The sequence below is a fragment of the Lepidochelys kempii genome, chromosome 5 (genome assembly GCF_965140285.1).
Source record: "Lepidochelys kempii isolate rLepKem1 chromosome 5, rLepKem1.hap1, whole genome shotgun sequence".
NCBI classification, from domain to species: Eukaryota; Metazoa; Chordata; order Testudines; family Cheloniidae; genus Lepidochelys; species Lepidochelys kempii.
The window spans coordinates 103,620,091-103,647,256 of NC_136384.1; the positions used below are offsets into that span (position 1 = coordinate 103,620,091).

Below are 27,166 nucleotides of genomic sequence, written 5' to 3' on the forward strand. Positions count from 1 at the left end.
AACCAGGTGATCCTGGATTTGGACTCTCTCCTCTCTTTCTGTCAGCTGTAACAATTAGCCCACCTCCCTCCATTTGGGAAACGACTTTCCCATTTCTGACAAGCACGGGAGCACATCACCTCGGACAAATGGTTGCTGGAAATAATATCATTGGGCTACACCATCCATTTTACCTCCCTCCCTCCGCCTTGTTCTCCTTCCCTGTCCATCTTCAAGGGCCCTTCTCACAAGTTCTTGCTAAGATAGGAAATAAACTCCCTTCTTCATTTAGGAGTGACAGAGTCGGTCCCTGCTCAGCACAGGAGATGGGGCTTCAACTTGAGGTTCTTCTGCATGCCAAAGAAAAATGGAGGGTGGAGATCAATCTTAGATCTAGGACTTCTAAACAAATTTGTGAGGTCTCAGAAGTTCCAGAAGGTGACTCTCTGGCATCTATCATTCCTTTGCTAGATTCAGGGGATTGTATTTTGGCTCTCAGCCTTCAAGACGCAAACGTCCATACAGCAATAAACCTGTCCCACAGAAGGTTCCTGTATAGTGTCATAGGCCAAAATCAATTTCAGTACCAGGTACTCCCATTTGGTCCCTCCTGGACTCCGAGAGTGTTTTCAAAGGTTCTGTTGGTGGTGGCTGCCTATCTGCGTTGTCAGGCAATCCTGCTATTCCTGTACCCCTACGATGGGTTGCTCAAGGGTCAGCCACACCACAAAGTGTTGTCTGCCACACGGAAAGCACTTTCTCTGTTCTTGAGCTTGAGTCTTTAATTGAATATGGGAAAATCCACACTGACTCCCATTCAGAACATACAATTTATAGAAGCATTCCTGAATTACTTGGCATTCAGGGCCTTCCTTCCCGTGGACAGATTCATAACACTATCAAACTATGTCAGAATTATTCAAGGGAGCCTCCACATTTAGTCAGAAACTGTCTTCCCACTTCTAGGTCGCATGGCAGCTTGCACTTTTGTGACAGAAGATAGGAGATTATGCCTTTGCTGTTCCCAGGGGCAGCTCAGTTCAGATTAGTCATCAAACAGACACAGCCTAGACAAAAAGGTGTCAGCTCCTCAGCAGGCCAAATGCTCCCTGTACTGGTGGGAAAAGGTTCATCACAATGTAGGGGCAGGAGTCCCCTTTCTCCAACTGATACCAACGGTAACTGTAACCACAGATGCATCTCTTTTAGGAGGGGGTGGGAGGGATGGCTAACTAACAGTACTGGGCAGCTGGTCATCCCAAGAATCCACCCTCCGTATCAACCTGTTGGAGCTCAGAGTGGTCAGAAATGCTTGCCTTAGTTTTCTGCCTCTCATCAGACACAGGTCTATAGAGTCATAACCGACAACGTGGCCTTCGTGTTCTGTATCAGTCAGCAGGGAGGAGAGAGATCCCACTCCCTCTGTGCTGAAGCAATAAGGTTATGGAACTGGTGCATAAACCATTGCGTAAGAACTTCAGCAATATATCTCCCGGGTAGACAAAATGTTACAGCCAATGCTCTTGGCAGATTTCTTCCCAAGACTACGAATGGGAGGCTGATTCCCAGGTTCTGGTCAGCATTTTGCAGTTTGGGGGATTTCCAGAAGTGGACCTCTTCCCCACAACTGTGAACAAAAAAATGCCATCTGTTCTGTACAAGGAGGGGTTTAGGTCTCAATTTCTTGGGTGATGCCTTCCTCCTCACTTGGACGAAAAAGCTCGTTTATGTGTTTCCCCTGACATCTCTGGCTGTCAAAGTGGTGAACAAAATCAGATAGGACAAGACCAGAGTTATCGTAATAGCCCTGATATGGTTGAGGCAGGGATGGTTTCCTTACCTCTTTTCGCCTTGCTCTTTGCTCAGTGATAAATCTTCCAGTCACTCCTCAGCTCCTCTCCCAGGACACTGGTCGACTGTATTCTTCTTCGAGTGCTTATTCACGTCCATTCCACATTAAGTGCGCGCGCGCTGCGTGCACAAGCATCGGAAACTTTTTCCCTAGAGGCTCCCGGTGGGGACCCCTGAGTGACGCCACTGCGCTGTGCATATATACCCCCACCGGCCCAACCCCCTCCAGTTCCTTCTTACTGTCCGAGGCTTCCCCCCACTCCCTTGGTGCACAAGGTTCTACTCAAGGTGTGCAGGGACAGGGCAACGGTGATCCTTATGGCCCCAGCCTGGGCCTGCCAGCACTGGTACACATCGCTCCTAGAGCTGTCGGTGGAGGCCCCAGTAATCCTGCCCCTACACCAGGACCTCATTACACAGGACGGCGGGCGGCTTCTCCACCCTGACCTATAGTCACTGCACCTGACGGCGTGGAGGCTCTGTGGCTAAACGCCCTGGAGAGCCAGTGCTCCCTTCCAGTGCAACAGATTCTGCTTGGCAGTAGAAAGCCCTCTACCGGGTGGCCTATATGGCCAAGTGGAAAAGGTTCTTGTGTTGGTGTGAACGCCGACAGATGCAGCCGTGCCAGGCCCCAGTGCAGACCATCCTGGAGTACCTCCTGCACCTCAAGCAGCAAGGGCTAGCCCCGTCCTCACTCAGAGTGCACCTGGTGGCCATCTCCACCTTCCATCCGGGGTTCTCAGGCGGCTCGGTGTTTTCCCACCCAATGGTGGGACGGTTCCTTAAAGGGTTGGAGAGGGTGTTCCCGTACTCCCGCCCACCAGTCCCTCCATGGAACCTGGTCCTCTCTAAACATATGGGACCCCCTTTCGAGCCCCTCGCTTCCTGTTCCCTCCTGCATCTTTCCTGGAAGGTGGCATTTCTGGTTGCCATTACCTCGGCCAGAAGGGTGTCCGAACTGAGGGCCCTCACCTCTGAGCCTCCGTAGACAGTATTTCACAAGGAGAAGGTGCAGCTCTGGCCGCACCCCAAGTTCCTCCCTAAGGTGGTCTCCCAATTCCATTTGGGCAAGGACATTTGTCTGCCAGTGTTCTTTCTGAAACCCCATACGGACCTGAGTCACTGCAGCTTGCACACCCTGGATGTGCGTCGAGCGCTGGCGTTCTATTTGGAGCGCACCAAGCCCTTTCGCAAATCCACGCAGGTGTTTGTGCCTGTAGCCGAGAGGATGAAAGGCCTCCCAGTGTCGGCGCAGCGGATTTCGTCTCGGATGACAAGCTGCATCCGGGCATGCTATGAGCTCGCAGGTGTTCCGGCCTTGGCGGTCACGGCCCACTCGACCAGGGCGCAAGCGACGTCCACGGCATTCCTGGCACAGGTCCCGATCCAGGAGATCTGCAGAGGAGCCACCTGGTCCTCAGTGCACACCTTCACATCCGACTACACGGTCAACCAGCAGGCCAGAGAGGACGCTGCAGTTGGCAGAGCGGTCCTCCGAGCAGTTGTTCCGTGACTCCTACCCTCCTCCAGAGGTAAGCTTGTGATTCACCTAATGTGGAATGGACGTGAACAAGCACTCGAAGAGGAAAAAATGGTTACTTACTTTCCCATAACTGTTGTTCTTCGAGATGTGTTGTTCACGTCCATTCCACCACCCACCCTCCTACCCCGCTGTCGGAGTCGCCGGCAAGAAGGACCTGGAGGGGGTTGGGCCAGCAGTGGCACCTCTCAGGGTGCCCCGCCGGGACCACTAAGGGGAAAAGTTTCCGACGCTCGTGCACGTGGTGCGCGCACACCTAATGTGGAATGGACGTGAACAACACATCTCGAAGAACAACAATTACGAGAAAGTAACCGTTTTTTCTCTACCTCTAGACATGGTTCCATGATGGTTTGTGGGGTTAGAGTCAATCTGTTCTGCAGAGGGTACAACAGATGTTACCAAAAAGTAGGAAAGATTTTACCAAAAATGGTTACCTTCCGAAGTGGAGGAGATTTAATCACTTGTGTGAATTCCAGAATGCTGTCCCCGAATCTGCCTTGCTTCCACTTGTTCTGGAGTACCTGCTGCACCTAAAGAAAACAGAACTATCACTTAGTTCTCTCAAGGAGCCTTAAGAGCTTTTCATACCACTATTGAAGGGTTCTCACTGGTTGCTCATCCTACAACCGGAAGGGTCATGGGAAGAGATTACTCAGACCTCTCACTGGAGAAAGCCCCCACCCCAGTTTGGGACCTTAAGTTGGTTCTTAAAAGTCTCATGAAATCTCCTTTTGAACCAATGGTGACCTGCTTCTTACTGAATTTGTCCATGAAAGTAGACATCTTAGTAACTATTACGTTTGCCAGCAAAGTCAGAGTGATTGGGGCCTTAATGGCAGACCTTCCTTTCACAGTATTCTACAAGGACAAAGGTTCCTTTTGACCACACCCCATGTTTCTTCCTCAAGTGTCTTCTGAGTTTCATTTGAATCAGATCATTCACCTACCACTTTTCTTTCCAATACCACACAATGCCAACCTGGAGACCGCTTTCCATACTTCGGGTGGGTGTTAGGAGGATGTTAGCTTTCTGTCTAGATAGGACTAAATCATTTCTTAAATCTCCTGGACTGTTTATTTCCTTTGCAGATAGTTCTAAAGGCTCTGCTATTTCTACCCAAAGACAAATGCAATGGATTTCTGGGTGTATTATAGCTTGTTACGGGGCTGCCAGCATTCCACCCCCTGCTGGCATGTCAGCTCACTTGACAAAGTCATAGTCTTCATCTATGGCTCTACTTTAAAATGTCCCAGTATCTGAGGTCTGCAGAGTTGCTACATGGTTTTTGGTACATACCTTCTCCAGGCACTGCACTTTAGTGCCTTTAGAGCTGATGTGGCAGTTGGCAATGCAGTTCTTTCCTCTGTGCTGGTCTCTGTTCTGAAACTCGCTCCTGCTTCTGGGGATACTGCTCAGGAGCCACCTGAAGAGGCACACCCACAGGGACACTACTCGAAGAAGACAGAGGGGTTACTCACGCTGTGCAGTAACTACAGTTCTTCGAGATTGTGGCCCTATGGGTGCGCCTTTACCCACCCTCTGTCCCCTCTGCTTCGAAGTTTCCTTCTGAGACTTGGTGGGGGAGAGAGAACTGCGGGTGGTTTGCCTGCACAGCCTCATTTCAGGGTACAAGGATGCATGTGTGGGCTACATGGACACTGCTAATGAAAACTTCTGATCAAAGGCCATGGGGTGCATGCGCACCTGAAGTGGAGCACCCATCTTGAAGAACTATAGTTACTGCACAGGGTGAGTAACCTCTCTTTTCTGATGTCTTCCCCAGATTTATGCCATCATGACAGAATGCTGGAACAATAACGTAAGCCAGCGTCCCTCCTTTAGGGAGCTTGCGGTGCGAGTGGATCGTATAAGGGACAACGTGGGTGGATAAGAGAACTGAAGTTCGTTCAGAGGACATATTGGGACAGAACAAAGTCTGCCCTTTGGGTTGCTGTGGATTATACACATACATCCGTCTATCTTTGTTGTGGGCAAAACGTGTGTGCAAATATCCTATCAGAACCTGCAAACTGTGAGGAATTCTGTTTTTCTTCTTCATCAGGATACATTTGCTACTACAAGGACATGACAATGAAATACTCTAATAGAAAGTGGATTATTTTTCTAAACAGTGTCCTAATATGTGATCAGTTAGCATCACCAGTATTTGCCTTACTTGGCAATGCAAAAAAAGAGTGACTTGCCACTTTGGTGAGGTTTTTAGGGAGATGAAAAGACTGAATGCATTTCCTTGCCAAGATGGAGATGCACAGAATATATTTTTAGTGTTTTCACACTGAATGTATAGCAACTTGGCGTCCTGTGTAGTGTGTTGCACAAGGGCTTGTGCTTTATTAATAGAGTTTTATAATTTCATTGTCAATGAAGAATTGGCTTCTCTGTAGAACAAATTGAAGGAGGTTAGATAATTTACTAAGCAACTTTCAATGTGCCTGTTTGAGTCCATTATTAGCCAGCAATACATGCAGAGGTATATGTTAGGCTGTTGTGTGATGTACTGTAAATATTTTTAGGGAAAGGGAACAAATATTTAGTTCTATTTGTACAGCAACCCCTCTCCCCCCAAAAAAGTTAAATTTTGAAATGGACAAGCGTAAAAACAGCACAGTCTATTTTCCTACTTTCCCCCCACGTAACCGTTGCGGAAATGTTGGGTTCTCCCCACATTTTATGAAAATACAGGCAGCAAGTGGAATTGAAGCTGCTTCAGACAAAGCAATGACTTCAGTGGGCCACTTCGGAGAATGAGAATGCTAAACACATTATTAACCTTATTACATGCTGCTCTTTTGTCTTTCTGACTTTATCTTTGTAATGATGAATTTATCTATAAATAAGGATTCTGCTTTGGGGGTTGAACTAAAAATAGAAAACACCTCCAAATCCACAATTTAGTATTAGGATTAACTGTGCCCCTCTGCCTCCACTCCCAAAAGGAGTTTACAGCAAAACTATCAGCCATCTTACCAGGACTGTTTGCTGATGGAGTTGTACCATCCCATTTCCTATTTCCTTCCTTTGATCAAACCCCAAGATTTGGGAGAAGGAAATATCAGTGAGATTTCCCAGGCAGAAATTCCTTCACATCGGTCTGAGGTTTAGGAACCAGGATTTGCCACCCTGCAAACAGGCCCAGGCCCCACCCTCAGAATTCTGTGGGATCTGCGTGAGGCCAAAGCTACCTGCACAGAGTCCCTGTACCTTGGCTTGGTGCTTCCATTAGTTCTGGCCTCAGTCCCTTTAACATATGTCAAGGAGCTGCAGAGAAAAGATAACTACAGCTCCAGGCTCAAATACCCTTTCTGGGGAACCCATGCGCTCCTTCTCCCTGGTCCATTACAGACCCACATAGAAGGGGTATACAATCTGTTGAGGTTAACTGAGGCCCCCTATCCTGTGAGGGAAGGAAGACCTGTGTATGGAGTGTCCCCTACATGCATATTTCTTGGGGGCACGATCCCCATTATCTCTAGCTGTAAGTCAATGAATGTGGTGTTTTCTAATTCAAGCCATATGATCCTACTTGTTCTCTTAAAATACAGTAGATTGTAAACTAAATTTAACTCTAACTTGCCTTGTTAGAGTGGTTGTTCAACTTTGTTTTTGTTCAGCAAATCTCATTTTAGGGGCACCACAACTCAACCTTTGTTCTTAGATCAGATTTCTAGTCAAGTGGAATGTTCATTTTTAAGTAAATTGACAGCAAATCAGAGAAACAGGAAAACTATTCGCAAACATTAAGGGGCACAATAGTGCTGTCATAATGTAAATCTTATAGGAAGATTGTTTTTAAAAAGTACCTCAATTCTAACTATGTTTACCCAGTGTTCAGCCCAGTGCCAGTATGAGAATGTTTTGTGCCACTACGGGACACTCCTGCAGGTCTTACCCAGGCAAGTCTTATGTTGACCAAAAACAGGGAGATTTTGCCAAGGGTAAGAAGTGCAGGATCAGGCCTTCTATTCTGGAAATTATTTTACCAATAATTTATGCTTCTTTTGTCACGATGTTTGAAACACTTAATGCATTTTTTAAAAAGTAACTTCACCATATATTTTTCAAGTGCTTTTTTTTCAAATCAGTACCTGTTGTTGCATTTCTGTACATTGTTTTGGACTTGATTTTAAAATAAGTTGTGCAAAAGATGTATTTGCATTTGTATTTGTAGAGTCTTAACTTTGTACAGTGAGTTTTGTAGGGGTTTTGTTTCATTTGTTGTTTGTTTGGGGTTTTTTGGTAACCAAACAAAATATTCTAGTTTTACAAGCATTAAACAGCATTATTGCTGGGATGATGAATGCAGAAATCTGAAATTGCAGTGTATGACACTCAGTAACCCATAGAGGTGGGATCCATGAAAGTACATAAGCACCTAAACCCCAGACTTAGGTGCCTACATCCCTGTTTTAGGCACTTAAGTCCCAGTTTTGGCTCCACTGCGATTCAAAAAGCTCTTGCCAAACCCTGTAAGCACCTGAACTCAACACTGAAGTTTTTTAGAGTAAAAGTTCCCTAGGCACCTATGTTTCTTCCTTTGGCCATGTGCTGCCTCGTTCTAGCCGACCAGATGCCTAACTCCTATCTGAGCCCCAGAGTGATTCACTAACCAGGGAAAAAGAGGCATTCAGACACCCAAGTTATGTGCAGGGCCCGATCCAGTAGACAGGCTCAGAGCTCACTTACCAGAACAAGTCCCATTGGAAATCTTAAGTACTGGACCTAGGGTCACCCACCTAGGAAGTCCTGAGTCTAGTCCCCCAGTTCCAAACACTGTTTCATTATTTATCAATAGTGCAACAGGAAAGAGTAAGGGACCCTTAACTTAGACTGTCCCATAGCCCCGTGGTTAAAGGCATTCTAACCACGGGGCTATGGGAGACCGCTGTTCAAATTCTTTCTCCCCTTCTGGCAGAGGGGGGAATTAAACCTGGGTCTCCCACACCCTAGGTGAGTGCTCTAACCACTGGCTGAGAAGTTATATGGTGGGTGCCACCCTGCCAGCACCACCATTGTCTGTGGAGCGAGACAGGTGCCTAACTGACTCCCTCAAGAAACATCATAGGTGCCTAAGCCGTCTAAATCCAGGCAGCAGGTTCCTGTTAATGGATTTACATAGACATAGGTGCCTCCCTGCAACCTGGATTTAGGTGCCTATCTCCAAAAGAGGGTGGGGCAGGGCTTAGCACAGACATCTCTAGTTGGTATCTCCCACTGGCTAGCTTAGGTGGCTCTCTGCCAAGCATTCTGGCTTTTGTGTCTTGCTCTCTGAGGCATCTGTCTCTCCCAAGTTGATTGTATAGGTGCCTAACTCACCTAACTGCTTGGTGGATCGCAGTGGTGGTTCTGTAATTTTCTAGGCGCTTAAAAGTAAGGATTGTGACGCTCAACGTTGCAATACATAAGTCCCTTCATTGATCCCACCGTAGGTTTCCAATATTTAATAGACACAGAATATAGCTTTTTTATGTAAAAATCTCAGGGACGTTTGTGTAATGCAATGAAGAGATCTTCCATACTGCTATTGTTTTCAAGTGAATAAAAGCCCTTTGCTTGTTCTAGTACAGTATGTCTGATTTCATACTCTATTTGATTTCATAAGTGTAGTGTTAGAACTTACAAGTTTTGAAGTTCTGTATTTTATTAAAAACATTTTAAAAAGCATCTGTTTTTTTACTTTTTTATATTCTATTTTAGTTTTTAGAGAAAAGATACAAATTCACATCAAATTTTGTTTGTTCAGTTGGACAGGGTAAATTAATCCATTGTAACAACTGTCTATATTTAAAGGCTTGATCCTGCAAGTTGCTTAGCATCCCCAAAGCCCAGTGAAATCATGAGGAGCTAACAGTGATTAGTACCTTCAGGAGTTATGCAACACCTTGCAAGATTGAGAACTCACAGACAAAAAAATTGATTCAGACAAAAAAAACCACCTTTCACAAATATAACTGTTCTGTTGGTTTTAAAGAGGATACAAATGCAGTAACTTTGCTGGACTTGTTAATGCCAAATGTAGTAACCTTTAAAATCAATGCACTTCGGAAGTTAGTTCCTATTAGTTACAGTAGCTCTGTATATACGCTGATATTTTCTTTTACATTATACAGTCTTTGCATTAACAGATAAGCCATAATTATTTTACTTTCTTCAGTTGGCATTCAGTTTGTCACATTTTCTTGTTATTTATAATGCTGTGATTTGTTGTGAAAAAGTGCTCTGTCCTACCTGTACATGACTGCTGCTACGGAGTAAAGTGAAAATTTTATTACAGCTACTGCTTTTCAGATTTTTATATTTAAAGAAAAATCATTTTAATATAAATGAAGTATATATTGTAAAAAGTCTTTACAAACACAAACGTGTTTTTATTTCCAAATAGAATACTGGTCTGTGGTCCACTAATTGTGAATATATTTAGCTTCAAAATTCATTCTTAAACATATTCCAAAAAGTTGCAAAAGTCCATGTAATAAGCAACAGGAATGAATTTCCATAAAGCTATGACCTAATCAGAAAAGAGAGAAATTAGCAGCTAATGAGAGTTTGGACAAATCACAGTATCTAAGAAACGCTTCCATAGTTCTCAGACACCAGTTACTGTATATCCCTATGAATATAACTGTACCAACATATTTCAAAAAGTATTAAAATGATTTTAAAAAAAATCAGTTTCTTCTAATTTTTGCATATAGTTTTATAACAATCTTCTCCCGCCAACTACCCTTGATAACATTAGGGGAAGATAGGAAGTACTCCTAAGGATTTATTTGAGCCAGTATGACTAGTGCATAAAGAAGTCAGGCGGTGATGGAATGTGTAAAGGAAAAAAAATATATAAAGTGTACCTGAGAGCAGGATCAGAGACATGCAATCGTGTTTGACAATCAAAATTAGATATTAAAGTATTGAGAAGGAGTGTGTGTGCATGCAGAGGACAAAAAGAGATTGGAGACTCCTATCTCAGACAGCTGAGGAGGGTATTACACATTTCATGGAAAGACCAAACAAATGTGGGAGTAAGGGAGCTGACAGAGCAGGACAGCCAAGAAAATATCTTCAAAGAAAGAAGGCTCAGGTAGTTGGGACATGTACACAGTCTGGAAGATGGGAGACATGCTGAGCAAGCACTGAATTGGGTACCTGAGGGAGGAAAGAGAAAGTACGGATGGCCAAGGAAGAACTGGTAGAAGACCGTGACGGAGGATACTGAATGTGCGGGCATCACCTGGGATGAAGTACCACAACTAGCAGGTGCCTATAATCAGTGGAGGAGCTGGACCGCCATTTGTGTCAGCAGCACAGGAGGAACGAAGGTAGGAAAGGAAGGAGTGAACTACCACTGTAGGGGTCAGCCCAGGAGCTCACAAACAGAACAGCCTGAGTATAATCAAGGAAGCTCCTTCCTCTGCCCTAGGATTGATCTATTTAAACAAAAACGGGAAGCTGAGCAAAAGGGGGAATTAGAAGCCATCTAGCTTGTAAATGGGTGGTGATCTCTGTCCCAGGTTCCAGAAGACTATCCTGAGCAGGCTTGGCTCAGAGACTTTGCTTGAGGACTTTGAGTTGCGGAGCTTGTAAATCAGGGGTCCTAAGGTAAGGGCTTCTGGAACTGTTTGTTAAAAATTTTCCTTCCATGAGATACTTATTTTTAATTTGTTTGTTTCTTTTGGTCCCCCTGGCCCAGATCCCTTTTTAGAGAACATATGATGCCCCAGTTAGGGGGAAGTAAGGTGGGGGTCACCCACAGTGCCTACCCCAGCCTCAGGGAGGCATACTGGGACAAATACTAATTGAAAAAGTTACTTGAAATTGTATAGTGATTTAAGGTAATGTAGCATATGCAAACTAATTATGTGCACTGAACATGCCATATCATTTGAAATATTTTTTCTTTGCTAATGTAATTACCTCAACTTTTATATTCCCTACCTTAAATATAAATTCTCCCTTCTTGCATATATGGCCTGACAAGACTGAAGATGCATGAATTCTCAAAATAGATTGCATAAGGTGAAATTCAGTTCTGTGCAGAGGATCAATATGAGGCCGAAGTGAACTAGCTGCCAAGACAAAGTGATATTAAAAGAATATTCAGATATTAGACCAAAACTTAGCTTTTGTAACCCAAGCTTTAGAAATGTTTCCATTAAAGTGCTTGTTTTAAATAAGCATTTTCTTGCAGTGTTTGGATTGCAAGTACATGAGAACCTGAATGTTAAATGGACTAAAAAACGGAATACAGACATGAAATTTGAGTATTTTCATTATCCAAGATCAAAGAAATGTATAAAGTAACTAAATGCTATAATAAAGTAGTACATTGCTGCCAAGATTTTCAATTCAAGAAAGCGTCTCTATTCAGGAAAGGTGTTTAAGTGTGTGCTTAAAGTTAACTAAGGACAGCACATAAGCACATAATCAAGGCTTTATTTGGTCCCCTTTCAAATGTGTTTAACACCCAACCTCTCAGACTACCTAAAATTAGGCTCCTAACCCCTTATTAGGCACTTATTTTTTTAAATCTTGACCTTAATTTTAAAAATTTAGTTTTAATCATCTAATGTGGTAATAGCATAAAGAAATTCTCTTTAGTTGTTTAGTACACATTGATACGTGTGATGTTAGGAGGTGACAAACCCCAACAATAAGAATGGGTGTGCTGGCGTACCAGAATGTTAGTTCTAAAATTTTAAAGGGACATGGTCAGGCTGTTAAAATATCTGAGAATGGACTCTAATCTGCAAAATTTTGATTTGATTACTTTAATTTTTTTATTGTAAGATTTCCTGTAATTCTGAATTGGTGTATATGAAAATGAAGTTAGTACTGCTCTACTGTCCAGTGACAAAGAGTTAGTGATTAGGTTATTCCAAACTCTGCATTTCCACACTTTTCAATATCTGACTTGTGGCGTTTTTGTGTAGAGTTACCTTTGAGTTCCTGGCTTTCAGACATATGTTTTTTTAAACATTCAATATGTATTTACAATTTTAAGTTAAGGTGTTTTTCCTTTCGAACATTTAACACTTCAGCTTAATGACTTGTCTGTGTGTAACCCATTCCCAATCACTTGTAAATACATGTGTAGTGAAACATGTCTAAACATTCAACTAACCAACAAAAATCCATTGCTTAATGGATTTTTTTAAATAGAGGTGAAATAGAACTATGCTCAGTATCTTAGTCACCCTTGATCCTGAGAGAACCCTGGTAAGAATACCTCACACTCTTGTAACAAATGTGTATGTGCATAGAGAGGATAAATTAAATAATGTATAGTATTCATTCATTTGTGAGTGAATTTTATCAATCCAGTACTTACATTACAGTTGGTTTACTTTCACCCTTCAAAGACTATTCACAAAGTGCCAGGATAATAGTGAAAGACAAACTTCAGCACCTTCTGCAAGTCACACCTCCTGCCTCGGTTAAGCCATAAATATTCCTTGCTTGAGTTGGGAATTATATTTCCACTTACTGCTTGTGGTAAATTTCATGGAGAGACAGATTTCCTTTTATTTTTTCGTATCTTCACTCGTTATAATGTTAATGTATAACGGCTATGTCTTCAACATTGAACGTTAAGAAAGTGCCAAAGAAAATTCCAGTGGTTTGGTCCAAGAGTTAGCTTAGCCCACCTGAATTACACCTTTAGACCATGAGATGCAGGAGGAGGAAAGGTAGCTCACCTGGATCACCTCTGGGCTGTGTGCCTAGGTGGATGTGCCACCAACAAACCTGAAAGGCAGTCCTGGAATAAGGAACAGGTATGTCACTTCCTCTGCTTGTTTGTAAATATATACAGTGCAGCTTTTTCTCAGTTTTTCACTGTACAAGTTTAGCAGAGAAAATGTTCTGTCAAGATGGACTGTACATACAGAGCAATTTTCAAATGATCATAATTTAATCAAACTACAGTAATTTTTCTCAAAGCGCTTAAGAAATTTGGTACAGGCTATTTTCTGTGTCAAATTTCAGCTCTCTGCTATAGCTGTTTCTGCAGTAGAATTACTAAGCATGAAATTGAGAGAGAATTTTCTCCCTCCTTCCACCCCATCAAATTAGGGGAGGCGTTTCTCCTCAAACTCTACCCCTTCTCCTTTATAAGATGCTATGTCTAGAAAAACTCATCCCAAAACTTGAAAAATTCATTAAGATGAGTGACTGGAAGCAGGGTTTAGAATGGAAAAAAATATGCACCCTTAACTAGCACTGGGAGCTACAGTGAACACACAACACTGTCACTCAGTTACTCTTCCCAGAGCACCTCTCATTCACTGCAGCTATGTATAGTAGAAGAAAACTGTATTTAACAGTTAGTGCTATAAATTGCCATCCCATTGAAATGTAAATGTTATGAAAGCTAAAGGTTGATGATATCCACATTTAACAGCTGTTTTTCCCATCCTCTTTTAAAATACCCTGAAGTTTTCACTCTACCAGTAAAATCTAATTGATGGAAATAATTACAAAGTCAGAGGATGAAAGGAACGTAGGAGATGCACTATTGATTTAGTGAAGTGTTCGTTTAAATGATCAAATATAATGGTTAAAAATGTACATGGATTGAAAACTAGCTGCAAGTCAAACAGTCATCATAAATAGTCTTCAGTAAGTATAGTGCTACAGCAGTTGGTGTTAGGTCTGGTACTTAGAGTGGCAACTACTCATTGTCATTTTCACTAGTCTCAAAGAACACTATTTCAAAGTTACAATAGGATGCATTGTAAATACCAGAATTCAGAGGGACCTCAAGTGGTTACAAATATTAGCAGAAAATAAGTTTAGTATATCTGAAGAGGATAAAGAGAAAAATCTGGACACCACACCGTTAAGAGACAAGCAACAGTGGAAGACAAATGAAACAGAAGTTAGAAATTCAACAATACATCTGGAATATTGCACACAATTGAATACTGCAGTATTCTAGAATTGTAGATAAATTGGAAGGTGTTCATAAAACAAGTATGAATAGGAGCAAAGATTAAGGGTGCTAAATATCTAACAGCTCATCTAAATAACAAGTGAGGAACAGACGACGGAAGATAAACCTAGATTCCTTGACATGTTAATTCTTCAACCAGAGATTCAGGGCAGTACAGAGATATACAAGTAAGAAAGAAGTCAACGGAAAGTTTAACCTGAATGAGAAAATTTTGTTTTAAAATGTGGTATTTAAGAAATAATTCTGCAATTGGATGGAGATGGTCTAAATATTGTACTAGATCCTCTTACTAACTTCTATTGTGGTATAGAAGCCAGTTATACTCTACAGTCTTCCATTAACTGGTGCAACAGCAAGCTTGGTGGTATTTGAGTTTCAAGTTACAGAACACCCTTTCAGCTAGAATTGGTCAAAGTCTCAGCTCTTTAAAGGATTCCCTAGGTATTGTTTCCAATGGAAGGGGAAAAACAATTCTATAGCATTTATATCAAACGGGGGGTCAGGACTGCTCAAGGTGTCGCAAGGTTATTACATGGGGGCTTACAAGCTGTCAGCCTCCGCCTGAAACCCTGCTTTGCCTCCTGCCTTTATAATGGTGTTAAATATATGTAAAAGTGTTTTTAATTTATAAGAGGGGTTTGCACTCAGAGGCTTGCTGTGTGAAAGGGGTCGCCACTACAAAAGTTTGAGAACCACTGATTTATATAGTGTGACATACTTTAATTACCATTGAGGTTTCTCCCTGAAGTGTTACAAAGAGGTGGTGTGAAAGTCTTACTATAATTTTAAAGACAAAGCCTTAAAACACAGAAAATAAAGGTTTACTAACAGAGTTAGAGCAAAGGTTACTGCAGCAAAACAAAATTACTAATTATCATAAGTTTGTGAGTTTTTAGAGAAAAAACAGTAACATATACAGCTGCTTGCAGACAAAATTGCCATGTTGTTGAGACTGTTTCCCTCCTTACATGCAGTACTTGATCAAGCATCACTGCAACTAACATTGAGTTCATATGTCTAAAATAAATACAGAAACACAATTTTAATCTCAGCATAGTGTACTGATATCAGCTTTGGTACATCCCCATTTGCAGCACACGCCTGCCACCCCCATTGACAAGTCTCGTTTTCTTCTGGGATATTTGGCCCAAGGAGAGCTATTTGACACCATGGGATTGGCAATCCCTGCTCCACCTCTGTTCTTCCAGGCAGCATCCTCAACCTGGCGAACATATTCACTGAAGTCATCTGACATGGGTACATACTCATTATAATCAAACAAACTAAACAAATCCTTCAATGTCAGCTGTCCAAGTGGTATGCTGGCTCTCTGCAGCTGCTCCAATCCAGGAGCTAAGACTGACTGTAATTTCAAGTTCTCTAGTTCTTTGTTACTAGTGGCTTGAGCAGAATCTGTTAAAATAAAAATAAAGATTTTTTTTTTAATTCCAAAGTTATTAGGTGTAATTATAGTGTTCCTAAGGGCGGAAGGTCATAGTTAGAAGTTACATCACAATCATTCAGCTAATAATAATAATAAATAATAATAAAGGAATCATTATGAAGGCTGTGAGTTTATCACGGAGGTCACGGATTCCATGACCTGCGTGACTTCTGCAGTGGGCCAGTGCGGCTGGCTACGGGGCTGCCCAAGCAGCTCAGGCAGCCCCTGGGTCAGTTGCACCAACTGCTGCTAGGGCAGTCTGGGGCCACTGCCACCGCCCTCCCCTGACAGCAGCAGGAGGAGTTTGGGTGTGGGAGGGGGTGAGGGCTCTGGGTGGCAGGCTCCCCAGAAGCAGCAACATGTCCCTCCCTCAGCTCCTGCCTCCACCCACAGGCACTGACCCCACAGCTCCCACTGGTGGCGGTTCCCGGCCAATGGGAGCTGCGGAGCTGGCAGCGTGAGAGCTAGGAGCTTATGAAGGGATGTCACCGCTTCAGAGAAGCTGGATAGAGAGCTTGCCAGCCGCACCAACCCCACCTCCCTCCAGCACCTGCGGCACCCCCTCCCCACACACCCGCGGCACTCCCAAGATTTAGTCAGGGGTATAGTACAAATCATGGACAGGTCACAGGCCGTGAATTTTTGTTTAGTGCCTGTGATCTATCCATGACTTTTACTAAAAATACCCATATCTCAAACGTAGCCTTAATCATTATCTAAACACTCAGTTGACAAGAATAGCACTCCCACTACCTTGGCTGACAGGGTTGTTTTATTTAACTATTGTTTTAAATAGCCTACTTTTGTAATAAACATGCTTTTAGCATAACTACAACAGTGTGGCTGCTGTAAGCGATACACTTGACAAGGCATCCTTTTTCCACAAGGGCTCCATGCAGTTACATGCAGTCTTAGGTGGGAAGTCACCACTTGTGTGCTATTCATTTATAAAGAGTAATTAAGCAGCTATGAGATACAGGCAATTTCCTCAGACAGCAGTTCTCAAACTTTACCAACCCAAGGACCCCCATTTTGATTTAAAAATTTTCATGGACCTCCAAACCCATCACTCAGCCTCAAGCCCCGCCCCCACATCACCCCTTCCCAAGGCCCCACCCCTCCCCCACCTCTTCCCACCCCCACTCCACCCCTGCCTCTTCTCTTCCATGCCTCTTTCCACCCCATCCCCATTCCTCCCTCTCCCTCCCAGTGCCTCCTGCACACCACTGAACAGCTGTTCCCTGGCATACAGGAGGCACTGGGAGGGAGGAGGAGTTGATCAGCTGGACCGGTGGCCCTGGACGTGATTCTGCCTCCTCCCAAGTGCACCCTATCCCCACTCCTCCTCCTCCATCCCAGCACCTCCTACACACCACTGAACAGCTGTTCCTCGGTGTGCACGAGGCACTGGGAGGGAGTGGGGAGGAGTTGAGTTGATCAGTGGGACCTACGGACCCCCTGGAGAACCCTCATGGACCCCCAGTTTGAGAAAAGCTGTCCTAGGGATTGACTGGCTGATAGAAGGTGATGGTCCACAGCTGTGCTCTTAAGCCTATGCCTGGATCATCTATTGCAGCAAAGTGTGTGTTGGGTAGTTAATTGGACTGTCTTGAACTTGCAAAGCAAGTACAATACTTTGTATCCCCACACAAGCACTGAGTTGTGGTTACAAGAATTTGTTGTACTGGAGTTTTTTGTAACATCTAGGAAGAGGGCTTTAACAATGGTCCAACTGATCAAGTGCCCTCTGCAACACACTTATGCCCCACAGTAGTAGGTATTCTTCAGTCTTGAGAGGACCATGGGTATCTACCCCTGAGAGGTAAAGAACTTACTCAGCTGGTTTTATGGCAGCTGAGGATGTGGCTGAAGAGACCCACTTGAGACACACAATCTCTGCCCACATCTGTCACATTTAAAAGTGATGTTTCAACTTTTTGGGCTCTGCCTTCTGCAAGCTTTTTTCTCCTTTGCTAAGCTGGATGGCTTCCTCTCGTAACTCCGGACACCTTTGTTAAGCTCGTTTCCAAAGGCTGTGGTTTTGAGTGTGATCTTCCCATTTGTCCACATCCATGTCCATTTCTTTGAGGTCTCACTTGCACACATCCTTGAAACACAATTTTTGGGTATCCTTTGGGTCTTTTTCCAGATGCCAGTTTGCCGTAGAGGATGTCTTTTGGGTTGCACCCATCATTAATTAGGCACACATGCCAAAGCCAGCGGAGGCATCTCTATCTGAGAAGTGTTTGCATGCTGGGTATGCTGGAGCACCTCAGTGTTGGTGACTATCCCTCAAGGAAATGCCCAAGATTTGACTAAGGCAACGTATCTGAAAGCTGTCAAGCTTTTTTTCCTGATGAGAGTATAAGGTCCCTGTCTCACTCCCATACCAAAGTGTGCTGATAACCCATGCATGATACACACAGATCTTTGTGTTCTATCCGTTTGTTGTTTTGCCATACCCTCTTGCTCATTGTTGGTCTTGCTAGACATTGTTGTGGCAACTTTTCCAATGCAGTTTATAGTTGTTGATCTTGATGGAGGGTGCTTCCTCAACCCCATAATGGAACATTGTTTGTCTTTTTTAGGCTAATGGTAAGCCCAAAGTCTTGGCAGGCTTTGGAAAAACTGTCCATAAGGTTTTGGAGATGAGCTTCTGTGTGGGTTGTCACTGCTGCATCATCAGCAAAGAGGTGGTGTTGGATAAGGGCCTCCTGAGCCTTGGTTTTAGATCTGAGTTTTGGAAGATTGAACAGCTTGCTGTCAGCTCTTGTGTGCAAGTAGATTCCCTCAGTTGTGGAGAAGAATCCACAAGCATCATATTTGTGTTTGTCCTCCAAATCCATTCCATTCCAAACTCATTTAGTTACTCAACACTCCCTAACTGCACTAAGCAACATGTCAGGTGCTTTAGGAGACACAGAACATACTGGTACAACTGTGATTGTAAAGTGTGATGAGTATAAATGTGTCAAAATGGCTCTAACAAACAATGTTGCTATGTAGAAGTGCTACCCTAGAGGTTTGCAAGCTGCCTATAATGTGGACCATCTCTTCAATTCTTATTGACTACCTCTTCCTATTCTTGACTGCATGAACCACTATCCCCTATTTGCAGACACTACCAGTTGCTTACATAGGGGGTAATGTTAGGAAAGTATTTATATATTTTCAGCTAATGCTTTGGCTCTTTGTTTAATCTCTCCCTCCAATCTGCTCTGTTTCTCTCAACTGGAAAGAAGGAACACTAGCAGCTTAGTTACACACCAACTCTGTGCAGGCCACAATTTGGGAACTTCTGTGGGTGGCTAGAAGGACAAAGCAAGACAACCACTTGTTTCATGCAATCTATCAAAGAAAAGCTTTCCTCATGTATGTGTAAGCGCAGCCAGTGTGGGGATATCACAAGCACCACCAACCTGGACTGTAAAAGCCATTCCATGTGAAATCCCTGTTTTCCCTTCCTTTTATTGTAGGCAAAATCCTTTTGTATTAGTTTTTCTAACTACTCTTGGGGCCCCAAATAACCTTTTTTCTTTACAATTGCAGCAAAATCAATTCAGACATTGAACTAGGAGCATGGCAGAAAAGTGTCCTTTGGGGGGAAAAAAATAGTCAAGATGCTGCTTTGCTTCAAATGAACAATTTATTTTTAAACTTCATCACGTCTTGAAGTTAGTCCTCTGACGACAAGTCATTTCAACAAAATGTATTATTTTATTTCAACTCGTGAGTATACCCAACCAGAACTGAGTGATATGCAAAAAATGACATGTACTGGCTAAGATTGTCACCTCTGCTTCAGCCTTTTTCCCTAGGGTAAACGGGGTAGAGTGGTATTATGGAGCCCTAAAAGCCCAGTATCCCCTCAGAGGATTTCCCCAGCACAGGGACTGCATAAGACAGACATAAGTACCCCTTCCAAAGCCCTAGTGTAGAAGGCATGTCTGGGTTCTTCTAGGCAGTGCTGCAGCGAAGGGAGGCTGCCATAACTTAAACAAGCCTCTACAGCTAAGTAATATCAGAGCTGCTCCAGCCCCTGGAGCATCCCCAGAAGCAGCAGAGTACAAAACCAGCATAGTCACCTCAGCCTGCCCCCCACACACACACACACTTCTCTAGGCTGAGGGTTCTGTACTATACCTCTTAGAGGTGCAAAATAGAACCGTAGCCCCCGTACTTAGCACACTACTTGGGGAAGCACTATACCTATAGTTTCTGGTTGACTATTATGTCCTTCCAAGCAATTGATAATAGGCTGTTTTAGGACTATTCTTCCTCAGAGGTTTTGGGAACCATGTAGAGTTTGTTAGCTTTTAAGAGTTGATCAAGACAAAAGGTCCTATGGCTGCCATGAAATTGAATGAATCATAGAATATCAGGGTTGGAAGGGACCTCAGGAGGTCATCTAGTCCAACCCCCTGTTCAAAGCAGGACCTATCCCCAACTAAATCATCCCAGACAGGGCTTTGCTGCGAACTAAATGACTCAAAGTCTATATGACCACTGAAGGATTAATGCTGTGAGTCCATAAGCCCCTGCATTCATGATGCAGTCTGTTTATCGAGATCAGTTCCATCTCGATCCCATTCAGAGACACCAATACTAGATATGGGGTGGGCAAACTGCAGTCCGCAGGCCGAATCCAGCCCCTCAGGGCTTTGGATCCGGCCTGCGGGATTGCCCCCTGTGGCGCTTCAGGCCCTGCGCCGCTCTCAGAAGCGGCCAGCATCATGTCCCTGGGTTGCCCTGGCCTCCAGGCACTGCCCCCTGCAGCTCCCGTTGGCCGGAAATAGGGAACCGTGGCCAATAGGAGCTTTGGGGAAGGTACCTGGAGGCATGGCAAGGGCAGTGCTCGGAGCCCTGTGCCGCCTCCTCCCCCAGGGGCCGGGCAGGGACATGGTTCCGGCTGCTTCCTGGAGCGGCACGGTGTGGGGCCAGGGCAGGCAGGCAGGGAACCTGCCCTGGCCCTGGTGCGCGCCGCTGCCACCCCAGGTAAGTGGCACTGGGCTGGAGCCCAAACTCCTCCTGCACCCCACCCCCCAACTCCCTGCTGCACCCCAACTCCCTGCCCTGAGCTCCCTCCTGCACCCGTGCCCTGAGCCCCTTCCCTGAGCCTCCTCATGCACTCCACACCCCTTCTCTTCCCCAATCCTGAGCCTGTTCCCCCACCCCGGCCCTGCACACAATTTCCCCACCCAAATGTGGCCCTCGGCCCAAAAAGTTTGCCCACCCCTGTATTAGATGATAGTGCAACCATGCAAGTTTGGAGTGAGAATGCATATTTTTGAGGCAAACCCTTGTTATTTACCTAAATTTTTATCTTACAGAAGCTAGTGTGGCATGAATGCTCATGACTTGCTGTTGAAAGCATGGTTGTGCCTCTAGCTAAGAGAGAGGTCAAAGCAGGAGACTATGAGGAAAAATAAAACAGTTATCGGTTTAAGGTTCTTAGAAGGCCCTAGTACATGTACTGCTGTCACTTTTTTTTAAAAAGTACCTTTTCCTTTGATTTGATCGGTTTCTGATGGATTATATTTCAGAACACAAGGATAAATCAAATTATCTAATTTTCCTGAGCCATTCAACTATTACAAGAGTACATGTCCATTTCTACCCTGCTGCTCAGATAAATAGGAAAAATATACTGAGTACCTCAAATACAGCAGAATAAATTAGGTGCTGACTATCAAGAAGGAACTTTCTGATGCTTGAGGATTGCACTGACTGCACTAGTCTGTACAACTTTCTTACAAGAACACTGCTCTTGTCATACTTGCAAACACACATTTGCAGAGCTGCTCTTTCACCCCAGTTTATTAGAAATTTCAGTGTTTTGTTTAAGCACTTGTTTTACTGATGCTGGGTATAGTTCAGAGTATGTAGATGTCTTCAACAGATTTTTACAGTAACAGGCTTAATTGCCAGTGTAAATAAAATATCCTTTAAGTTGAATTACTCCAAAGGAAATCTTTTCAAGCTACAATTTTATTCAATCAGTATTTAAGATTAATCCCTTTTATGTGACAATTTTATTTAAAAATATCTTTCAGAATAAGTTAACCCAATAAATAGAAGATCAAGTCTAGCCTCCTCCATCCATTTAAATACCTGTATATAATCTAGTGTATACAGTGATGGGGACCTTAGTAGTGTTGCAGAACATCTTTTTAACTTTGTGCTGTGAATATTATTGATCTTTCTATTTTGTATTATATATTTTGTTTTGGCAAAATTTCTTTATCAAAATAAATCCTTGATCTTGTAAGTGCTTGTCTACACAAATATTTAGTTTGTGGCAAGCTACGATGTGAAGCTTCCCCATACTAGCCTGCTACAAACTAAGTGTTTATGTGGACCCTGCTGACTCTTTTAAATGAATATCAGCAGGGTCCACATGGACAGTTAGTCCATGGCAGATTCACACCCCAGCTTGCTGCGAACTAAATGTTCATGAAGACCAGCTCTAAGTAACCAAATAATATAGCATTCAAATTTGAGGAAGATATCATACATAGAATGGAAAAGATTAAATAACTATACAGGGACCAAAGGGTTCCCCAAAAGGACTTAAGCACCTAGCTCCAAAATTTAGGCACCACTGAGATCCTCACAATGCCTGCTCAGCTGTCACCAATTCTGGAAGTTACTGTAAAAGTTCCCATGATTTCTGCCTCTGGATAGGTGCCCATCTCAATCTCATGCTTAAATCCCAGTGGCGTCCTTTGACTAGCTCACCTGCAGGGCCCAATCAGGTAAGTGTTCTCAAAGCACACCTAGCTCTACATACACAGGGGGAAGATCAGGGGCAAGTGATGTAGACATCCCTGATGCTTTAGTCCAGGGGTGAGGGCACTCATCACATCTCAGATGAGTACCCTCACCAATGGACTATTGAGCTGTTCTTGTGAGAAACAGATTAGGTGCCTGATATCAGAACAGGGTTTCTCGTTGTGGATCTTAAGTGCATTCCTCTAGCTCAAGCTTGGGCATCTAACACCCTACTCTTCAGCTCCCTACCACCATGCTGCTTTTTGTGGATCCCATTCCCAGCTATGTAACTCTTTCCATGCACTGTATACAGAGCCTAGATGCCTAACTCAGGGTCTGAGGATTCTACTCATGAGCTGTTAAGTGCCTAAAAAGTTAAGCTTGGCAATACTCAGCCTTGCAACACACAAGTCCCTTTCTGGATTTACACCCAAGTTCTCTCTCCACAAAACACAGTAACCCCTGTTGAAGTCCATCAGAGTTAATTGTATCCTGCTGAATAAGAATAAGGCCAAATATGACTTGTGCTAGAATGTGCTACTGAAAGAAGGGGTCACTTCCCATTTCTCAGCTCCACAAAGTAGTCTTCAAGTCTTGAAGACTGATACTACGAGTCTAGTCATACTAGTATTCAGGAGTTTTAACAAACAAATACAGTACAGGTTGACTAAACCAGAAGTCTTAGGAAGTGCTTTGCAGTCATTTGCTATTTTTGACTTCTGAATACACAATAGGAATCATTTTAACATGTCTTGAACAACAGTGCAAGTGTTTAATCTTTAAGCAAATAAATACACCTTTTATAACGGGGGTTCTCAACACATTTTTTGGTGGCCTCAGAGTGCGGCCACCAACTATTGTTGATGGCTGCTGTGACCATTTTTCCTAAAATACTTAAATAAATATGCACATATATTTTTTCCTAAAGTTAATTATGTCCAAGTCATTGTAATAGACTTATGAAAGGTTGGTTTGTTTGGTTTTTTTTTTTTTGGTTGGTTGGGTTTTTTTTGCAGGCTCAATAATAAAAATAATGTACAGTTGTCTCTTCTTTATTGGCCCTAAACAGCATAGAAACACAAATAAGGTGCTTTGAATGTCCTTGTTTTATTTCTTATGGTTTCTTTTGCTTTCTTGGGTTTTTTTGCTTGTTTTAAAAGACTTGCTAGCTCCTATGTGTGCTGTGAAAAGTGATATTTGTATGTTTGTTAGTATCACTTTTCACAGCAGATTTACTCAGCCCCAGCAAGCCCAGGGACAAATTAAGTGCTGGATGGGGAGAGGGGTACAGAGGCACCTGGGGCAATGGAACACTGGGGGAGACAGCAGTGATGGGGGGGGGTGCTTGGGCCTAGAGCCTGTCACCATGTAGTCAGGGAACAGAGCATGAAGCCCTATGCCAGGGGACAGGGCCCAGTGGCTGGAGCCTGCCCCCACAGCCCTCGGGAAGGTGGGGAGCACACTGGCTGCCTGCTCCTTCAGCTTGTCTCTCTCCAGAGTGGGGCAGTGCCCAACCACTGCTGGTAGCCCCTTGATAGGGACTGCTGTTTTCTGCCCTCCCCCGGTGGCTGCATTGGAGAAACGCTGTGAGTGTAGCCATGATTTTTTTTTTTTGCCAGGGTTTTTTCCTAGGATGATGGATTAAACAAGTTTCACTAATAGAAGCATTTATTTGAACATGTCCCATCATTAGCAAAGTAGAAGTGACCCCATGTGTTTGTGGGTTTTTAGGCGATTTGGGACAGTGCTCTATTCTTGCTCTTCAGTCAATCCCTGAAGCATCAACTGCAACCCATTACCACCATATTCCAGATGGAAGAGGTGGGAGGTAGTAGAGCTTTCTCTGAAGTGGGTGCTCATAACAAGTAGGGGGTTAGATTCCAAGCAGAGATAACAGGGAGCAGGCACTTGCCCATACCACAGAGCCTGTGGCATTACAGCTGTGTTAGGCACTTGCTACAGTGACTCAAGGGGGGTGGTTGTCACTGTGGTTGGTCCACCCCGGGAGAGGCAGAAGCGAGGACAACAGAAGAATTCTGTCAGTGTATCAGTGCCTAGGCCAGGGCTAAGATGCCTTTCACTACAGCTCTCCAGGGTGTGAATTTTTCACCCCCTTGAGCAACTGAGCTAGGTCGACCTAAGTCTCAGGTGTACAGCAGCCCTTTGTTTCCCCAAGGTGTTGCTTGAAAGTCAACCAACCTTCTTGGGCAGAAAGATCACTTCTCTCTGCCCTTGCCTGTGAGTAGCAGCAACCCTTTGATCGCAGCGAAACTTACTGAGCTCTGTGCCACTTACTGCTGGCCAGAGCCTAGCAGTTAAATGGAGGAAGGTGGTCTCTCTCCCTCTGAGGTACTTTGCGGGTGTCCATTAGGGTAGCACCTGGGCACACGGGTCTGTTAATGAGTTTAGCCCAGAGCCAGAGCAGCCCTGTGCGCGAAGGGCCGCGCGTTGCAGAGCCGGCACGGCGGTACCCAGACGGTCCCGCACGAAGCCTGCGCGGGGGCAGGGACGGCCACGTCCCGGGCTCGGGGCTTAACCTTCCTCGCTCGTGGGGGGCGGTTTCGCGCTGCTCCCCGGGCCAAGGGGCGCACCAGGCTACCCAAGACCGAGGGGGCAGAGGCAGGGAAGTTGGACGCGTCCCCCTCCTCGCGCGTAGCCGAGGGCGCCGAAGTAGTTGCTCGCCCTCAAGCGACTGGAAAGCCGAGGCTGCGCCTCACGCTGCCCGGCCCCGTCAGCAGCCGCCCCCTGCCCCGGCCGTGCGCTGGACACCTCGCCACCCCGCGACAGGTGACAGCCCGGCCCGCCCGCCTCACCGCGAGCCGGGCTCCCGGGGGGCAGGTCCCAGCCCGGTGCCCCGCGCGTGCCGGCCCCTGCGTTTGCAGCCTGCGGTGCGGGGGGGGGGCACGCCGCCCGCTCCCCGCGCTCCCGGTCACTCACCAGCGCCAGGCAGCGGCTCCCCCGCCTGCAGGGCCAATCTCTTCCAGCGGGACCCGCCGCAGGTGAAGATCACGGCGCGGATGAACTCCCGGCCGCACAGCTTCACCCCGTACTCGCCGCCCCGGGGCGCCGCGGCTGCCGCATCCCGGGCGCTCTGCGCGCCCAGCTCCGCCGGCAGCCCGGCTAAGAGCAGCCCCGCGCACAGCGCCCGCAGCCTCAGCGTCAGCCCCATCCCGGCGCGCGGCCCGGACCCGCCCGCGAGACGGTCACACCCGGCGCGCGTGCTGCTCGGCCCTCGCGCCAGCGGCCAGCCGCGTGCTGCAGGCCCGGCGCTCGCTGACGCCCGCCTTATATACCCTGCCGAGCGCCGCAGGCGCGGAGTCACCCACGAGCGCAGCCCAGCCCCGGGGGGCACGGCTCGGCTAGCCACCGCCTCCCTCTGCCTGGCCTCACTGAGTTATTGGCTTGAGCTGCGTGCCCGTCTCTCCCCTAATAACCCCCACTCCACCCCCTTTGCAAACCTGCCCTACAGGAGCAGCGCTGGCAAGAGCCGCTGTCCCTCCAGACCCTGGCACAGCTACGTCCTTTGGGATGCGTGTAGCCGGGGGCATCCTGCTGCCCCCCTCACCCCTGGGGCCAGCGCTGCCGCTGGCCCGTGTTGCATCGTCCAGCACCGATTGATTCCCCTCATCGCCCCCACCCTCCTCCGCTCCTCCACCTCAGCCACCCTGCTGTGGCTGTAAAACTACCCCCTCCTCTTCTGAGTGGGATTGAATACAGTGCACACAGGCAGCAAGGGAATGAAAGTATCACACTGGTAAAGGTAGTGGGGTAGAGCAATAAAGAGCACATGGTCCTGAGGTGACAGTAACTTGACACTGATAAAAGAAAAGGAGTACGTGTAGCACCTTAGAGACTAACCAATTTATTTGAGCGTAAGCTTTCGTGAGCTTATGCTCAAATAAATTGGTTAGTCTCTAAGGTGCCACTAATACTCCTTTTCTTTTTGCGAATGCAGACTAACACGGCTGTTACTCTGAAACTTGACATTGATAAATACCTACTACTAGTGATGTTAAAACAATACCCTCTTTCTGCTCAGCATGTTCCTTTCAGTCACATTTCCCTATAGTTACTTTTGCATCATCCACAACCACCACTGAATGCAGGCATTTTATCTTGAATAGTGCATTGTAAAGAAGTATTGCTATATATATCGTGTAACTTTAAATCAACTTTTGTAGAACAACCATAACCAACACTCTTTAAACCATTTGCCATTAATTTCATTCTAACTGGAGGCAAAGTCACAGAAACTGTTAATCACAGGCAGGAAAGCTGTTCAGAACAAATCTAGCCACAAGCAAAGTAGCTAAGATAGTTGTGCTGCAAGTTAACAAATTAGAGTAATATATTTTTGTGTTCAAATATTTGCAGTAGAATGATGTAGGCAATAGCAAAGAAGCAAAATTATGTTTATTCATGAGACATGTAAGCTACTGGTATAATTGTTACTAGTATAGTCAGTTTGTTGTTCCAGTATGAGTAATTCTTTTTAGAAGTTATTCTCAGGCTTAAAGTTTAAGGGAAAAAAACCCTCATGTGTACTTCATGTTGGACTGCACTCCACCAAGAAAACAAGAACAATCACTGCTGCACTTCATACCTTTTCTA

The 27,166-nt window shown here is 45.0% G+C and overlaps 2 protein-coding genes across 16 annotated transcripts in view; one reads left to right on the forward strand and one right to left on the reverse strand.

The window, feature by feature from the left end:
* JAK2 (Janus kinase 2) overlaps positions 1-20,217 on the forward strand; it is a 164,176-nt gene extending 143,959 nt beyond the window's left edge. For 13 of the 15 annotated variants that reach the window (XM_078852895.1, XM_078852891.1, XM_078852893.1 and 10 more), the window contains one exon: positions 5,158-9,665. In XM_078852895.1, coding sequence (XP_078709021.1) covers positions 5,158-5,265 — 108 coding nt within the window. In that variant the 3' untranslated portion in view covers positions 5,266-9,665. Of the gene's footprint in view, positions 1-5,157; positions 9,666-11,367; positions 14,401-19,333 lie in introns of those variants that run through there. The other 2 variants (XM_073345270.1, XM_073345271.2) reach the window with 2 other exon arrangements.
* Positions 14,482-25,762, reverse strand: LOC140911709 (relaxin-3). Its single transcript, XM_073345274.2, has 2 exons — positions 25,493-25,762; positions 14,482-15,753 (listed from the first exon to the last, which is right to left on the reverse strand). Exons 1-2 carry the CDS (start codon positions 25,722-25,724, stop codon positions 15,389-15,391), a joined length of 597 nt encoding a protein of 198 aa, XP_073201375.1. The 5' UTR covers positions 25,725-25,762; the 3' UTR covers positions 14,482-15,388.
* Positions 25,763-27,166: the final 1,404 nt, after the last annotated feature.